This window comes from Balearica regulorum, chromosome 5, assembly GCF_011004875.1.
Source record: "Balearica regulorum gibbericeps isolate bBalReg1 chromosome 5, bBalReg1.pri, whole genome shotgun sequence".
Lineage (NCBI taxonomy): Eukaryota > Metazoa > Chordata > Aves > Gruiformes > Gruidae > Balearica > Balearica regulorum.
In genome coordinates, this window is record NC_046188.1 from 70,279,418 (window position 1) to 70,295,294 (window position 15,877).

General features: G+C 44.1%; 1 protein-coding gene across 10 annotated transcripts in view; it reads left to right on the plus strand.

Moving 5' to 3' along the window:
* The window catches only part of PAK6 (p21 (RAC1) activated kinase 6), a 39,487-nt gene that overhangs the window by 19,656 nt on the left and 3,954 nt on the right, over nucleotides 1-15,877 (plus strand). For all 10 annotated transcript variants that reach the window (XR_012835880.1, XM_075755635.1, XM_075755636.1 and 7 more), the window contains 7 exons: nucleotides 3,317-3,525; nucleotides 7,529-8,146; nucleotides 11,294-11,785; nucleotides 11,888-12,021; nucleotides 14,490-14,616; nucleotides 14,809-14,934; nucleotides 15,583-15,717. Coding sequence is in view for 9 of the 10 variants with exons in the window: in XM_075755635.1 (XP_075611750.1) it covers nucleotides 3,322-3,525; nucleotides 7,529-8,146; nucleotides 11,294-11,785; nucleotides 11,888-12,021; nucleotides 14,490-14,616; nucleotides 14,809-14,934; nucleotides 15,583-15,717 (1,836 nt within the window). In the remaining variant the exon portion in view is untranslated. The remainder of the gene's footprint in view (nucleotides 1-3,316; nucleotides 3,526-7,528; nucleotides 8,147-11,293; nucleotides 11,786-11,887; nucleotides 12,022-14,489; nucleotides 14,617-14,808; nucleotides 14,935-15,582; nucleotides 15,718-15,877) is intronic.

Genomic DNA, 15,877 nt, shown 5'->3' on the forward strand with positions numbered 1-15,877 from the left:
GTATATAGGATCTAAGTGTAGTCCAGGTGTTGATTGACAGGTATTGTGATTTAATCCAAATATACAAATGTGGTGTTTATGCAAACTGATATGCTGGCATAGAGCCACTGTTCTATTTGGGGCCAGAATATCACCCGGCTTTAACAATTTGTATTTTGAAGTACTTCAGTTAGAATCATTCTCCTTCTGGGGAAATGACTGAAATCTTCAGAAAACAATTGCTACTGCAGGTGCTAATGGTTGTGGCATTTGTAACACCACATTTTACAGGACCCCTTGCCACCTAAAGCAGTTAAAGAGCAAACTTGAAAGACACCATGTGCTACGCCCTGAATATCTTCTCATTATGAAGATGAGATGAGGAATGAAGCTGTGAGAGTAGGAGCAGGAGAAGGAAAAGATATTGGTTAAAATAGTAACATCACTCTGCCTGGAAATGCCCCTGTTCTGGCGGACCAAGTAGCTATCATAACTGACGTGCAGTCACCGGTTCAGAACTGAAGCACTTGATGTAATGCTACAGCTATACTTCCTGCTTTCCTTGGAGGCTGTGAAAACTCCTCAGTAGCACCAGCTGTTGGTTTGAATAGTACTAACACCATGAGCTATTAGAATAGCTTTCCTTTCCAGGGCTGTCTGCACTTTTTTTTTCCTTAAAGAATTGCATTACTACTTTAGTCTTGATTATTAGTTAATATGCAGCCCCTAAGGGGCCTTACAGATGAATCACTGTGAGTAGTTGCAGTACAGACCTGGAGCACAGACACTCTTCCCATAAACTCTCCATTAAGATGTATTTGGGTTTTCATTGGAACTTATTCTAACCAAAGATTATTCTGGCTGTGAAACCTCTCCTAGGCAGAGCAGTTGCTTCCAGCCTCTTTTGTAAGTGTTTTTGTAGTTGCCTAGCCTTTTGCTTTCTTTTTCAACTGTTAGGTATTGTTATCAGGCTTCTGGACACAGTATTGCAATGGGCATTGTCAGTGCGTGAAGTCTGTGTTTCATCAAGGACGGATTACATGACTGGGGGTTTAGGTGGTGTAAAGGTCCTTCTGCGACAAACACGCACTTCCCATCACAGCAGCTACAGGGTCATGGTAACCAAATTTTAAGCAAGTGTGTGTGTGTTTTCAGGATCTCAGTCTAGCACTAGGAAGCAAAGTCGTTGCTCAACTGGTGGCTGCACTTTGCTCCCTAAGCAAGTTTTAAGTGGAACAACCTGGAAAATGTTTGATGTTTCACTGTGGGAGGGAAAAAGCACAAGGGGTGCTGATTTTCAAGACCAGTGTCCTCTAGAAGTATGTTCGTGTCTACATCACAACATGTTATCTCTGTATGTGTTCTGTGCCTCTGACCCTTGCAAATATTTATTCAGCACAAATAGTTGGAAGCTGAGGTCCTGTACAAGGGAAGAGCAATCACTACAAAGTGTAAGATCAAATGGCAAAAATCCTTTACCTGATGTCAAGGAAGAGGTAGTCTTCATCGCTTTAAGCAATATTAGTGAAAGACAAATGCTAGTATTAAAGTTGTCAGTGGAAAGGGAAGAGCATAGAAACTTTTTTTTTTTTTTTAAATACTGGTGGATATAAATTACCTAAAGGAAACCTGTACAGCTTTTTCCCAAGCTAGAGAGCTTTAGCACTAGAGCTTTACCAAAACGGTTTTGGCACTGGATCTCAGCTTTGTCTCATCTCTCCTATGGCTCTTGTTGCACAGTTCATCCTGTGCGCTGACAGAAAGCAACGTGGAAAGATGATGATGAGCTCTGGAGCACACCAGTTCCATTGCATCCACACAACAGTAATCTGCTCATGAAACATGCTTCTCTAACAGCAAGTAGGAAAATGTTAACTTGGACTACTCTTAACTTTAAAGCCATCAAACCAGTCAATAGAATCATAGAACAATGCAGCGGAGAAGGGACCTCAAGAGATCTGTAGTCCAAGCCTCTGCTCAAAACAGGGTCTGCTCTGAGGGTTGGAGCAGGTTGCACAGGGCATTGTCTTCAAGAGCAAACTTGCCCTTGAAAACCTCTGAGGATGGAGACTGCACAGCCTGCCTGGGCAGCCTACCCCAATGCTGGACTCTCCTGGTCACGAAAAAGTTTTTTTCTATCCAGTTGGGACCTCTCTTGTTTTGATTTATGCCTATCGTCTGTCAGACTCTCACCGCTCTCCACTGTGAAAAGCCTTGCTCTCCGTAGAAAATCTCCCTACCTCTGAGCTGTTTCTTCATGGAAAGGGTAACTCACCCCATCTTCCCTGTCTGTCTTTTGTGAAGAGGCTGTGTCCATCCATCGCAGTCCCCCAGTTATTCAAACTTTCCTACCTCTGTGACCACATGTGGAGCTCTGGTTCTTCCTTTTTCTTTATGTCTTCCCAATTTCAAAAAGGTCTAAATGTTTTGGCTTTCTATCTATGTACATCTCTTTTTTTTTTTGGGGGGGGGGGGCTATAATGTAAAAATTAAGATTTTTGTGCATCTCTTGTGTTTGGATATATTTAAGTGTTAGCTGGTTTTGGCTTGTTGCAGTTGTAATGGCTGTTCACACAAACTGTCTGTCTCAGCCCCCAAGGGAAAGGAATCTTAGTTTTTAATTTTAGCTTCTTCAGCTACCTGCTGACAGTTTGATTTCCACCTACCACCTCCTCTCTCTCTCCCAAGCCCTCTAAGCTAGAAAAAATGTGATCCAAAATCAGTCTTGGGCAGCTCTTCCTTTGGCAACAGCTCTGTTGTCTTTAAATAGGAATCAAATGTGTATTACTTGGAGTAACCAGTGAGAAGACAGCCTAAGCCCTGGTCATAACCGCCCTTCATTCCAGGCTTGTAGTGGAATCAACACTGTCTAACTGGCTGGACTCCAAAGCCATTTAACCTAGGTACAAGCCGGTAAAATAGAAATACGCATCTCTCACACGTATTTAAAATATTCATATCAGGCAGTGTGAATTTGTAGAGATAAAGGAAAGCCAAGTGGTAGGAGTTCAGCTACAGACGTAACAGACATCTGTTTCTTTTCTGAACCAGGAGCACTGTTTCATGGTGGGCAGAGCACCAAAAGGGTCGTTAGAAATCCTAGCTCAGCCACCGACCTGCTAGGTGGTCTTGAGCAAGTCATTGCTCTCTTGTTGCCTCTATTTCCTCATCTGTAAAAGCAGATGATCATGTCTGTTGTTAAAGTGCTTGTCACTGCAGAGAGTGTTCTTAATATTTAATATTTAAGTATTAATATAATTGATATGTGATATTACTGATGGGGCATATCTGATGTAGACATGCAAGAGCACTGACGGCATTGCCTTCTCTGATTCAGGCATCATGTTCCGCAAGAAGAAGAAGAAACGCCCAGAGATCTCAGCTCCGCAGAACTTTGAGCATCGCGTCCACACTTCATTTGACCCAAAGGAGGGAAAATTTGTGGGTCTGCCACCTCAATGGCAGAATATTCTAGACACACTGAGGCGCCCCAAGCCAGTGGTAGACCCTTCAAGGATCACAAGGATGCAGCTCCAGCCTATGAAGGTAAGAGATGAAGACCCCTGGGCTTTCCTGTTCCTTGGGGAGACCCAAGTTGAGACAATTTTGCATTGCCCCATATATATTTAAATGGGCTAAGGGTGGGATCTGTAAGGAATTTGGTGGATAGCCTGGTCTGGGCTTCGATAACACTGTCTTTTTTTTGAGGTGATAGTGACCTCATCAGAAAAAAGGACAGTAGTATCCTTAGCTGCAGTAGTGTCACTGTTCAAATAACCAGCTGGCTGCCTGTCACTGTCACACGGACCTGCGAAAGCTCCCACAGTAGCTGACAGGGCCTAGGATGTGTTCAGCTGTTGTACAGGGAAGTGAAGAGGAGAATTCGTGGACAGACCTGTTTTAGCAAGTTTGTCATTCTCGTGGGTGAGCAAATTTGGCTGGTAATTAAGTTGACAGGGAAGCCTGAGTGGGAGAGAGCGGGGTAGCACTAGCTTGCCATTCATGGATGGCTAAGTGAATGAGAGACAACAGGGAGCAGGGCTAAACTAGGGTTTAGGCTAAAAGGGCTGATAAAGCAGCAGTTTAACAGAAAGCAGGACATAGTAAACAGGAGAATTTCCTTAAAGCAAGGCCTTCAGTAAAGAGAAACAAGTTACTGCCCCTTGTAGATGGGTGCATTTAGATGGCTGTCTTGCTCGGATGGTTGTTGATAACGCCCTAAGTGACTGCAGGGACCTGCTGTGTGAGGGGAGGCAGATTCATGCTGACCTCTTGGAAAAGGACATGAAAGATGGTGACAGAATTATTGTGTTTAAAGTCTTGCTAGCTTGTGGGAAGTTTTTGTTCCCAGTTAAAAAAAAACCCGACAGGGACCTACAAACTGAAAGGTAAGTTGTAAAACAGAGATGTTACTACTTGGATTTTAAGAGGCACATAAAAGAAAATAGTTGTCTATGATGAATATATTTAGCTTTTTGTGTACAGATGCTTAAAACACAGGGACTAAATGAGACTACATTTTAGTATAATGCAAGTAGTAATGCAAAATCAAACCTGGAGTTTAAATGGCACATCAGGATCTTTGAGCAGAAAGCTGATTTAGAAAGGAAAAACTCGCTCAGGAAGAACAGGTAAAAGAAAAAGGGAGGAGGTGTTGCCTTCTGTTTTATGATGTCCTGAATGTGCTTTGAGGTTCAAACTGTAGTAGGAGATAGGACCACAATCCAGAGAAGAGATAAAATGTGTAATAAGAGACCAACTTGGTTAGATCAGGAGCTCTCTAATGAGCTTAAACTGCAGGAGGATTGCTCAGAAGGGTGGAAACTAGGTCAAGTTATAAAGGGCAAACAGAAAAGAAATTTATGTAGGAACAAAACTGGAAGGCCAAGGCACAAAAAGAGATGTTATTCTTAAAGAACATAAAGGGCACTAAGGAGACATCATACGTACACTGAGGAGGAGAAGGAGGATGAAGGAAAGAATTTGTTCACTGCTCATTTTGGAAGAAAGTTAATAACAGATGACACTGAGAATTCTTAAATGTTTAATGATTTTTCTTCAGTCTTTATTGAAAAGGTTAACTGTGATCCGTGGGCTAACACAATTAACACGAGCATGAAGGGATAAGAAGGCAGGCTAGAATAAGAAAAGAACATGACAGCAATGAGACCTCTTAGATAAGTTACATATTTTCAAGTCAGCTGGGCCTAATGAAATTCAAGGAATTGCAGATCAGTCAGAATAATTTCAATTCCCAGAAAGAGACTGGAACAAATAAGCAAGTAATCTATTTGCAACCACTTCCTTGGAGATAGCACGGTAATAGCTGGCAGCCAGCATGGATTTATCAAGAACAAATCATGTCAAGCAACCCAATTTCCATCAATCACAGGGTATCAGGCTTTGGGTCAGAGAGAAATGATAGCGCTCTCCTATATCTTGACTTCAGTTAGGCTCTTGACACTGTACCTATGGCATTCCCAGAGCAAACTGAGTAAGTTTTCTCAAGTATTAGGAAAAGCATACTCAAAAGAATAGTGTGAGCCAGCACTGTCAAAATAGAAATGTGCATGAAGAGATTTCCTGGAGTTTGTCCCAAGTCTAATACTGGTCAGTACTTTCATCTATGACTTATTAAGCCTGTAGATAGTAAAAGCTGAAAGGAAGTGCAAGCCGTTAAGAGAACAAGGATAAAATACCCAGCAATCTTTTAAAACCTAGAGAAGAATCTTAAGCCTGGGGTTTTTTGCCCCATTAAGTCTGAGTGCAAGGTGAGGTGAGCACTGGAACGGATTTTATAGAGAGGCCACAGCATCTGTTCTTGGAGACATCTTGTTTTGAGAACATGTTAGATACAAGTCTTTCTGGAATGACTTTTGGACTAGCTGGCCTCTTGAGATTTGTTCCAACTTCATTTTGACTTATATTTTTTCCCAATTTGTAGAAACACGGAACCACCAGCAAGCATTGGAGGAGGGCTTCTTCCTCTCCCATCTGCCTCTGCGAGCATGAGCAAGGGTGCGGGGGCATCCTGCTGAGTGCTCTGTGACTCGGGGTGTGCGTATTACGTCTGTCCCTCTCAGGCTCATTTACGTACTAGTGCTTTTAATTGAGTGCATTACTGAGGTAAACTGGGATGTCTGGTTTTCTAATGTATGAGTTAGAATGGACAGAAGACTCTTTCCACCCCACTGACACATTTCAGAGACTGGTTTTCTGACCATTTGGTATTTTTTTTTTCCCCCTTACCAAGTTTGGTGCAAAAGTGGTGGAAGCAGTTTGAGGAGTTAATGTCCTCAGCATGTCGTTTACTTGGCAGCATCTGGGGTGTGGAGGAAGGTGCTTGTATGTTGTGAGGGAGGTATATTGCCACAATAGGACTGAAGAGCAGAATTTCCTGCTGCAGGTGGTGTTGTGTATGCAATGGTACGGGTCGGATTGTCCTTTCTTCACCTTGTTTGACAAAATCTTCTATTCTGCCTTCCATTCTCAGATGCTGAGCAAACCAGGTGCTCATTTTGTGCTCTGTGGTGGCATTTTGTTGAAATTACTGGAGCTGCTGTTTTGCACCAGCTAAATATTAGGCTCGGTGTAATTAATTCAGCATCTTTAGAAGATCCCTGGAGTTCAGTTAGCAAACAGGAGATTGCCATCACTCCAGGGAAGGGCTTTCCTCAGGCAGAGATTCATGAAAGTGTAGGAATCATCCTATGCTGTGAATTTCTGTGAAGAAATGAAACATTTTGGTTCCCAGCACTAAAAAAGCTCCATGAAGCATTTCAGTTCCAGAATAAACAAGGTAGAGCACCACATAATATACTGGCAGCTTCAAGTGTCCTACTTGTATAGTGCTGTTGCTTGTTTGGATGGAAGCCTTGTTCTTCATCAATTGCTTACAAGGCAGTTGTAAGCTGTTGTGACCCTTTGTTCATCATTTTTAATTCTAATAGCTTGGCAGAACAGAGGAGGGATGCAGTGTTGGAACAGTGTGGTCTTCACTGGTCAGGATTAAGATGCATTAGCAAAAATTGTAGAGAACCAGAATAAGAGAGGCTGATTACAACGCTGTTGAGAGTGCTTGAGGGGAGAGATGAACCTTGTATTGGAATAGCAAGGTGTTTTTTGCAGATAGAGCTTACAGCATGCTGTAACTTCTTCTGTGAACTAATACTCTCAGGAGCTCATTGAGCCTAAGTCTGATGTAGCGTAGCACAACTTCAGCACAAGAGAGTCAGGAGTGCGAAAAACACCCCGGTTTTGCTCTAACGTTGTCCTTTAGAATGCGAGCGCAGCAGCAGCATTCACTGTTCTGGCTGAAAGCACTGCTGCCTCTGACAGAAGGATGGAACCCAGCGATGCCTCCTCCCCCACCCCCGTCCCCCCAGTAAAGGACAATGAAAAAAAGACAGAAAGAAAAAATTCTCTTTTTTTCCTAAATTCCGTGCATCCTCTTTGGCTAGACAAACAAAACCTAACCTTTTTAAAGATGAACTGAGCCTTGATTTTTACAACTCTAACATTTTTCTCCCTGTTTCTCTACGTTTTGCAGACTGTGGTGAGGGGCAGCACCGTGGAAGTGGAAGGCTATATCTCCGGGATACTCAACGATATCCAGAAGCTTTCTGCCATCAGTTCGAACACTCTGAGGGGAAGGAGCCCCACGAGCAGGAGGAGAGCTCAGTCCTTGGGGCTCCTGGGGGAAGACAGACCCCCAGACATGTATCTTCAGAGTCCTGAAGCAGACTGGGCAGACAAATACGGAAACTACCTCAATTGCAACGGTGGGACCAAGGTGACCCGGAGGCAGACTATGTGGCCAGATTATAAACCCCGCTTGGAAGGACAGTCTCATCCCAACGGTATGGTAACAAAAGCACAGTCCCTTGGGCCTTCGGAGTTCCAGGGTGCTGACGGCAGCTGCCTCCAGCGTGCCTCTGGTTTGCAGCACATGCCAACTCTGCTGGGGGAGAGTGAGAAGACAGGAAAAAAGAGCTCAGAAGAGTGCTGGCCTCAGCCTTGCCTCCTACGACAAGCAAACTCCCGGCCCTCAGGGGAGGGCAGCCCTAGCTCCAAATCAAGGGAGAACAGCTTGAAGAGGAGGCTGTTACGCAGTGTGTTCTCCTCATCCAGCGGCTCAAACAAGTCAGGCCCTTCCCTGCAGATAAAGGTATAGTTATTCAGTATTTTTGAGTGAGCGCAATTTTGACTTTACAGTTCCAGAGGTTGGTTACACAGCTGAACAAATCTAACTGCAAACATCATGCAACCATCTGTTATTGTTATGATTAATGCTGGAATCAAAATAGTTCTGGACAAGGGGAAACGTGTAGTCCGCCTAAGCTTCACAGAATATACCATTAGGCATAGCTCAAAATGGCAGCCAGATCTACATGAGAGAGGCTTGTCAGTGGAGCTGTGCTTGCAGGAGTGTAGGTCGGGGAAGGGGTAGGGGACTTACTCATTTCTGCCCTTCTGTAGTAGTTGAGGCAGAACTTAAATGCCGTTATACTAGCATAAATGTGCTTTTGCCATTTGGGAAATTGCCGTAATTTACATTAGTAATGTATTCTTTTGCCTGTACAAAATAGAACTACCTCAAGAGAGCTTGTTGGTTATAGCTGTATCTGCCAGCCTGCCTACAACAGGAACGTTTCAATCAGCACCCACGGTACTGTCAAACAGGAAATCTGGCTGTTGGTTTTTGCTAAGGATGGGACAGCTCATAGCTACATCTCCCCCAGGAAAACTATCCTGAATGAATGACTCACTTCTTATTAAACTAGGAGGAAAACTCTGGTTCCTGTTACTGGCTAGGAAATGTAGCCCTTGAGGCCACTGCTCCTAATTCATCCCAGGCTAACCCAGCACTCATTGTCCTCGCTCAGCTGTCCGTGGTTGCAGAGGCTGCGCTGGTGCTAGGCCAGGCTAATTTCTAGCAGGCATGGAGTCCCTGAACTCGGAGGAAGATGACAGGAACCACTGGCCCAACAAAACTGTTCTAAAGTGTACCGCAGGGTGGGACTCCCTCCGACCTGGCTTCTTGCAGTTTGCCTAAGGCTCGGGCTCAAGGCTTTTAGACACAGCCTCCTCCCTCCAGACTCCCTCTGCCAGGGAGTGGGATTTTAAAGGAATACAGTTCTCGTGTAGCAAAAATTACACTTATTGCTGCCTCTGACTCTGGGCTGATCTGTCCTGGCTGGAGGCCCGTCCCCGAGTACTTAGGAGATCTGACCACTTCTTTCTCCTCAAGCAGGACTGTCCTTGCCGTGCCTCAGCACTTGAACAGGGAGGAGCAGTCAGTGGCGCGTGCATGTGGATGTGCTTGGGTGTGTTTGAACTCGGGCTGCTCGTGAGAGGAGCAGGAAAGACCTTGAGGTTATCCATTCCATCTCCCTGCTCCAGTGAAGGCTCTGCGCCATCGCTGGCAATTGTTTATCTAAGCTGTTCTTAACAGCCTCCAACGATGAAAACCGTAGTCTCCGTTGCAAATGGAGATGATGATGTGTAATTGTGACATGTGAGAAATGCATAACTGCAGATGAAACGGAAAGTGGACAGAATTGGCTGAAAATGGGGAGGTGGGTGCCTTGACAGGCTGCCTGTAGTCACCATGGGAAGGTCGAGCATGCTCTCCTTCTGACCTAATTTGGGGAAGGAGTGGGAGAACCTCAAAATGTCCAGAGACTGAGAATGTGTATATAGGGGCTGTCAAATTACAAGAGCAGGAAATAATACTTCTGTGTGGTTAGACAAACATGTGTGAGCTTGTATGCATGTTGTGTGCCCTTTTCATGCTCTAGGTTATATAAACCCTTTTTTTTTTCCTCTCTCTTGAGACAAAACAAGAGTTGGGAAATAAATACTTGGCTGCCGTGAGCGTGTCTCTACAGGACTGCAGGGGTGGAGCTGGTAAATGAGGAGGAAGTGACTTTGCACACTCCTGCACCCCAATGCCAGGAGCTACTAAATCATACTTTCAGGGCCTCTACGTGTGTGTAAACGAGCAGTGTCTGTGTTAGCCTTCTGCAGATTTTACTGTTGACAAAAATCCTTGGTTAAAAAAGAAAGTGCATAGAATTAAATTCTATACAATTATTTTCTGTCTGAGACAGAGAAAATGAGGGCTTTTTAAAAAACTTTTCTATTGGCAGTTTTCAGTTCTCATACCCATATTATTAACTTTATTAAATATCTGTCTGAATTGTGAGAGAGAAAAAGCTTGTTGCTTTGAAGCTTTTATTTTGCCCTATAATATAAATGATTGGCTTGCTCCTTCTGAAGTTGCTACTTTGTCAGATCTACTATTATTTTACATATAAATAAGTAGATCATTTATTTCATACCTAACCTGCTAGATATTGTTGAATTTTAATTAGTCTGCATTTCCAGGGTGAGTATTAGCACTTCAAGATTTATCCTTTTTGGGAGACCTACGCATGGTGCTAGCGTGGGAATGCGTATCCCGAAGCCATGTTACCGCAGGCTGTCATCTTACTAGATCTCATAAACTAAACGGGGTTGGGCCTGCTTGGTGCTTGAGTGGGAGGTCTCCAAAAGCCTCGAGTGCTTTGGGAAGGAGCACCACTAATCCAAACTCATCGTAGGTCAGTTCTGAGGCGGTAAGGTGGCACGGTGGCTGGTGGTTCTGCGTAGCTTAAGTGTCACGCTGGCCACCTGCAGCTCTGCTGGTTCATGGTGCTTTTACCAAAACAGAGTGCTAATTCTGTGTCTGATGGACAGGAATGCTCCTCAGGTACCAGTGGAAAGAGCAGAGAGCGTTTTCAGTAGGCAGAGCATAATTACCCAAGGGGAATTAGGCCAAGACATCAAAGTGATTTACAACTTTGGCATGAATCCTCTTTCCTTTTATATATATGAAGATCAGAGGCACAGAGGGATAAAGGACTTTAAAATTCTCTGCAACACAGGTTGCCCATGAGTTTTGGTGGCAAGGTTGGAATGCTTTTTAGCAGCTGCTGTTGTTTGGTGTTTGGTTTTGTTGGGGTTTTTTTCTGTGGGTTTTGGTGTTTTTTTAAAGCATGTGCTTTAAAATGTACCTTTTAAACTGCCTTAATTTGGAGGTCGTTAAAGCGTAGCACCCATCCTGTAACTGATTCTTGAAAATCTGCATCCATGGGGCTTCCCCTAGTGATGCAGCATATGTTGGATGGACCTGGAGACAAGAACCTAGAGCTCTTAACTCCAGTCAGCTCCAAGGCCAGAGTGGCACAACTGATTCCTGCCACTTCTTTCTTCTTGTTAATCTAACCATGGCTTTTTCTTTCTTCTACTTTTGTATTTGTTCTTCTCAAAGCCTAATGCTTTCTTCAGGCCCCAGCAGTGGGGTTCACCACGCAGCCCTGCAGCCAAAGCCCAGTCTCTTCCATCAGATCAGCCTGCATCCGATTTCCCCAGGATCATCTCAGAAGCTGGGACCCCCCAGAAATCACCAGCAGTGGAGAAGGCAGTTGCAGTGCCACAAGGCAGGCCGTCACCGGCAGGGTCTCCCAGGAACCGGCAGACTCAGACTAGTTCTAGCAACCTTCACCTTCCCCAGGACTCTTCTGTGAAAGGGCAGCTGGCCAGTGAGGACCCGGTGGTTGTGACCCATGAGCAGTTCAAAGCCGCCCTTAGGATGGTTGTGGATCAGGGGGATCCCCGGACATTGCTAGAGAATTATGTAAAGATCGGTGAAGGGTCCACAGGTATCGTCTGCATTGCTCGAGAGAAGCACTCGGGGCGGCAGGTGGCAGTGAAAATGATGGATCTGAGAAAGCAGCAGCGCCGGGAACTTCTTTTTAATGAGGTGAGTGTAGAGATGCATTGTACTTGTAGGGTTGTGCCTGCTTGCTCTGTTGGATAAGATTAAGTTTTGTGGTGGTGAATTGTCCGCTGTGTGGTTTTACAGGTGGTGATAATGAGGGACTATCAACATGTCAACGTAGTGGAGATGTACAAGAGCTATCTAGTGGGAGAGGAGCTCTGGGTGCTGATGGAGTTCCTGCAGGGAGGAGCCCTCACAGACATCGTGTCTCAGATCAGGTACGAAGCAAAATCCAAAACATTGACTCTTGGGTTCCCACCTGACAGGCGAGAGCAGTAGGGTGAAGATTTCTGGGAAGAACAGTTTCCCTCAGAGATCTTGTGTTTTCAGTGCCCTGAAACTACTACACTTTGTCATCCATTCGAAGTATGCAATAATACTTCTGATGTAGAAGGGACCTCATTTACAGTACTGATTCCCTTTAGATACTCACTCTTCATCTCCTTGATGACCTTCCCTGTAAAATGCAGTACTCATAAAAAGTATTGTTTACTATATCTGTTGTTTTCTGGCCATGAAGCTCATTGAATAAGTATTAAAGAGCATGCAGAAATAGTTTTCAGTGGTGCAACCTTAGTGAGGTTGAATTTGTGGCTAACTCCTCTGGAGAAGTGCAGCAGAGCTTTGAGATCTGGACTCCTTCCCAAATTTTATTGCCTAAAGATAGCAACTACTGGACACTCTGCTAAATTTGTTTTCTTATCCACACCACTTAATATTCATTAATGCCCAAAGCATTCATGTAGGGCAAAGAAGTTGTTCTCAAACAGGTTCTAGAGTCGCACTCACGAGGTTTCTGGTGGCGCAGTCATGATGATCGTGTGTTGCCCATGACCCTGGAGCACCCTCCTCCTGCCTCCGAGCAGTCCTGTGAGGCTGTAAGCTGGCACAGGGAACACCAATGAAAAGACTGACCAAGAAAGCCTGAGCTTTCCTTTTTTGAAGATTCAGAATCTTAATTGGATTACAATTAGATAGCATTGCTAACACTAATTATATTTACTTTTTTTTAATCATAGTATGCCTTTAATTCACTTATGTGCTTTGACTAGCCTTTACTGATCCTGTGGTGGATTTAAGGCATATATATTGCTCTGTTGGGTTCTCTGTTTTGGAAGTGCATCTGTGATGTGTTTGGGAAGCATAAAAACCCCACATTGTCCTTTGTAGCAATACAGCCCCACCTGTAAGGAGTGTCGTGGAGACACTTAGATGGCCAGGCCCTCTGGCGTTGAGTTCAGCGGCACGTCTCAGGGTCTGGGAACCAAGGTTTCGCTGTCAGTCACGTACCTGCTCCTGGACAGGAAAAGGAACATTTAGTCCTGAAGAGTGCTGACTTATGGCATTGCAGAGCCAGTGAAACTCTTGTAGCTCTTAGCTGGTGTTAGAACCAATCAACTACAGATGAAAAAAAAAAATCTGAACAGATTTAATAAGGGTCTGTGCAGTTTATATCCACCAGTGAGACTGAATCCCATTATGGGACCTCAGCCTAGATTTTAAGTTATTTTATAAAGCCTTCCTTTGAACCTTTTAATGAATGCTTGTTTTGCCACATTGTGGAAACAGGATCTGTTATAACCATAACATTTATCAAAAGTAAGCTGCAAGCCTTTATCAGTTTTTCACAGGGAGGAAAATACCCTCATTCCACTCATTAAACATTTGCTGAAGGTGATAACTGATTTGCATCTCCAGGAGAGAGCTAATCCTCTAGTAATCTGTTTTACACTATGCAGTCACTTGACTGAAACCAAATTCCATACGTGACAAGCTGAAAGTACGCCTCGTGTTATCTTCTAGAACCACAGAGCTCAGAAATGTGTCGGCTTTTCTTACAGCTCATGCACTAGGAAATGAAAAGCACTGTTTCTAAACAGGTTAGGTCCTGTTTTGGAGAAGTCCCTCTCCCATTCGAGGTTAAATCACAATGGCAAAAGTAGCTCCTCTGCTATCTTTCAGATACATTTCTGCCATCAGCATGGCACAGCGCAGCCACAACATGCAGTGCTCTGCTCGCACTGTCCCCAGTTAGAGGAGGTAATTTTCATTTCCACCATTTTCACTTATACTTGATCATGAAGGTTCTTGTGTTGGTATTCCAAACAGCGAGAGCTTCTAAAGAGAAGGTTCTTGGTGCTCATACTCAGTGTGCTACCAGAGAGAGTGGTAAAATTCAGGAGCGTCTTCCCTGCTTGTAACCTGTGCTACCTTTATATAGGTGTAAGAGTATCCAAAGCATCTAGCTGCATGAAAGCTGTAAAGGATCCCTTTATTCTCTATGGATTTATGTGTTAAGATGCTTTCTGGATAGAGTTGCACAGTGTGCCTTGTGAACAAAGCTTTACTATATTTGCTTAAAAAAATGCTGTCTCAACAGCTACTGTGGCACTTAGACAAGACTGCTTCTTCATGCCAATCAGAATGGCTTGAAACAGCATCTTGCAGAATGACTGTAGAGACAAGAGTTAAAATGCAATTTCTCTGTATCAGACTGATGAAAACTTAAAATGTTTTCAACAGTAAAAGGTAGTCATAGAAGAATGGTACGAGTGAGATGATAACGGTCATGGGGAATCAAAATATGTATCTGCAACTCACCTTCAAAACTGCACTGTGCCGTTAAAGAGGACCCGTGAACGTGTACTCTGCGCTGCCCAGTACAGTGCTGTGTCTTTAATTTCAGGCTAAATGAAGAGCAAATTGCCACAGTGTGTGAGTCGGTGCTGCAGGCTCTGTCCTATCTTCACTCTCAGGGGGTCATTCACCGAGACATTAAGAGTGACTCCATTCTTCTGACACTGGATGGAAGGGTATGTTTCCTCAGGCAAATGGTTTCCTGTCTTCTGCTGCTGTAGCCTTAGTCTGTCTCTTATTTCTTTTCTGTTCACAATCTCTTGTGTGTACCTCGTTCTCTTACTCCCTTTGTCTTCTTTGTCTTTGGTGTTTCCCTCCACGTTGTGTAAAAACTATTTTTAAGGTTGTTTGCTTTTGTCTTTGCACAGGTCAAACTCTCAGATTTTGGCTTCTGTGCTCAGATCAGTAAAGATGTACCTAAAAGAAAGTCCCTAGTAGGTACTCCCTACTGGATGGCTCCGGAAGTTATTGCAAGGATACCATACACCACCGAGGTAAGGGACCACATCCCCAATATCAGAAGAGGTAGCAAATAATGTTCTGAAATGTCACAGGAAAATAACTATTAGCTTTTCCAGGAAAAACCTCTAGAGTCTATTTAAAATATAAATACAACTATGAATTCAGATTTGATTGCGATGATATCAATATTTCCTAAAACAGTAGAAAAACAGGTTGTTCGGCTTCTGGGAACAAGGTATAAACTTACTCTGTTCTTAGACCTGAAGTTTGGCGTAGGCTTGTATGTGCTGCAGTGTGGACAGATGTTAGCAAGGAGCAGCCCGTGACATGATACAGATCAGTAAATCAATCAATGCCATAAGGGAGGGGAGGCACAGATGAGAGCTTTGAAATTACGGGCAGGTGGCAGCAGACTGGTGAGTTTTGTTTACCAACCAACCCGTGTAGCACAAGCAGTTACTTGCAGACCTCTACATGTTGCAACACCAGCATGGCTGAGTCCTAGGTGGAAAGCTGCCTTTGTTAAACTGCAGTAAGGAGTCCGTAGCATCAAGTGGGTTAATGTTTTATGTTCTCAGGAACATTTGTCATGGGCGGGGTGTTGTAGTCTTCATGAAAGCAACAAAGGAAGGACCTCTGGCTCTGAACTGTGTGTATTGATGTGATGTTGGCTCCTGCAGGTGGATATCTGGTCTCTGGGGATCATGGTGATAGAGATGGTGGATGGAGAACCTCCCTATTTTAGTGATTCTCCAGTCCAGGCAATGAAGAGACTCCGTGACAGTCCTCCTCCCAAACTGAAAAACTTCCACAGGGTGAGCATGCTGGCAAACACTTGTAAACCTGATGATTATCATGGGGAAACATCCGTATCGGCCGTACCCAGGAAAGCTGGCTGTGAAAATGATCTTGCTAGGACATGTTTCTTGGGGAGCTTCTTTGGCCCTGGTGCCTCAGTGGATGCAAGCTGCTGCT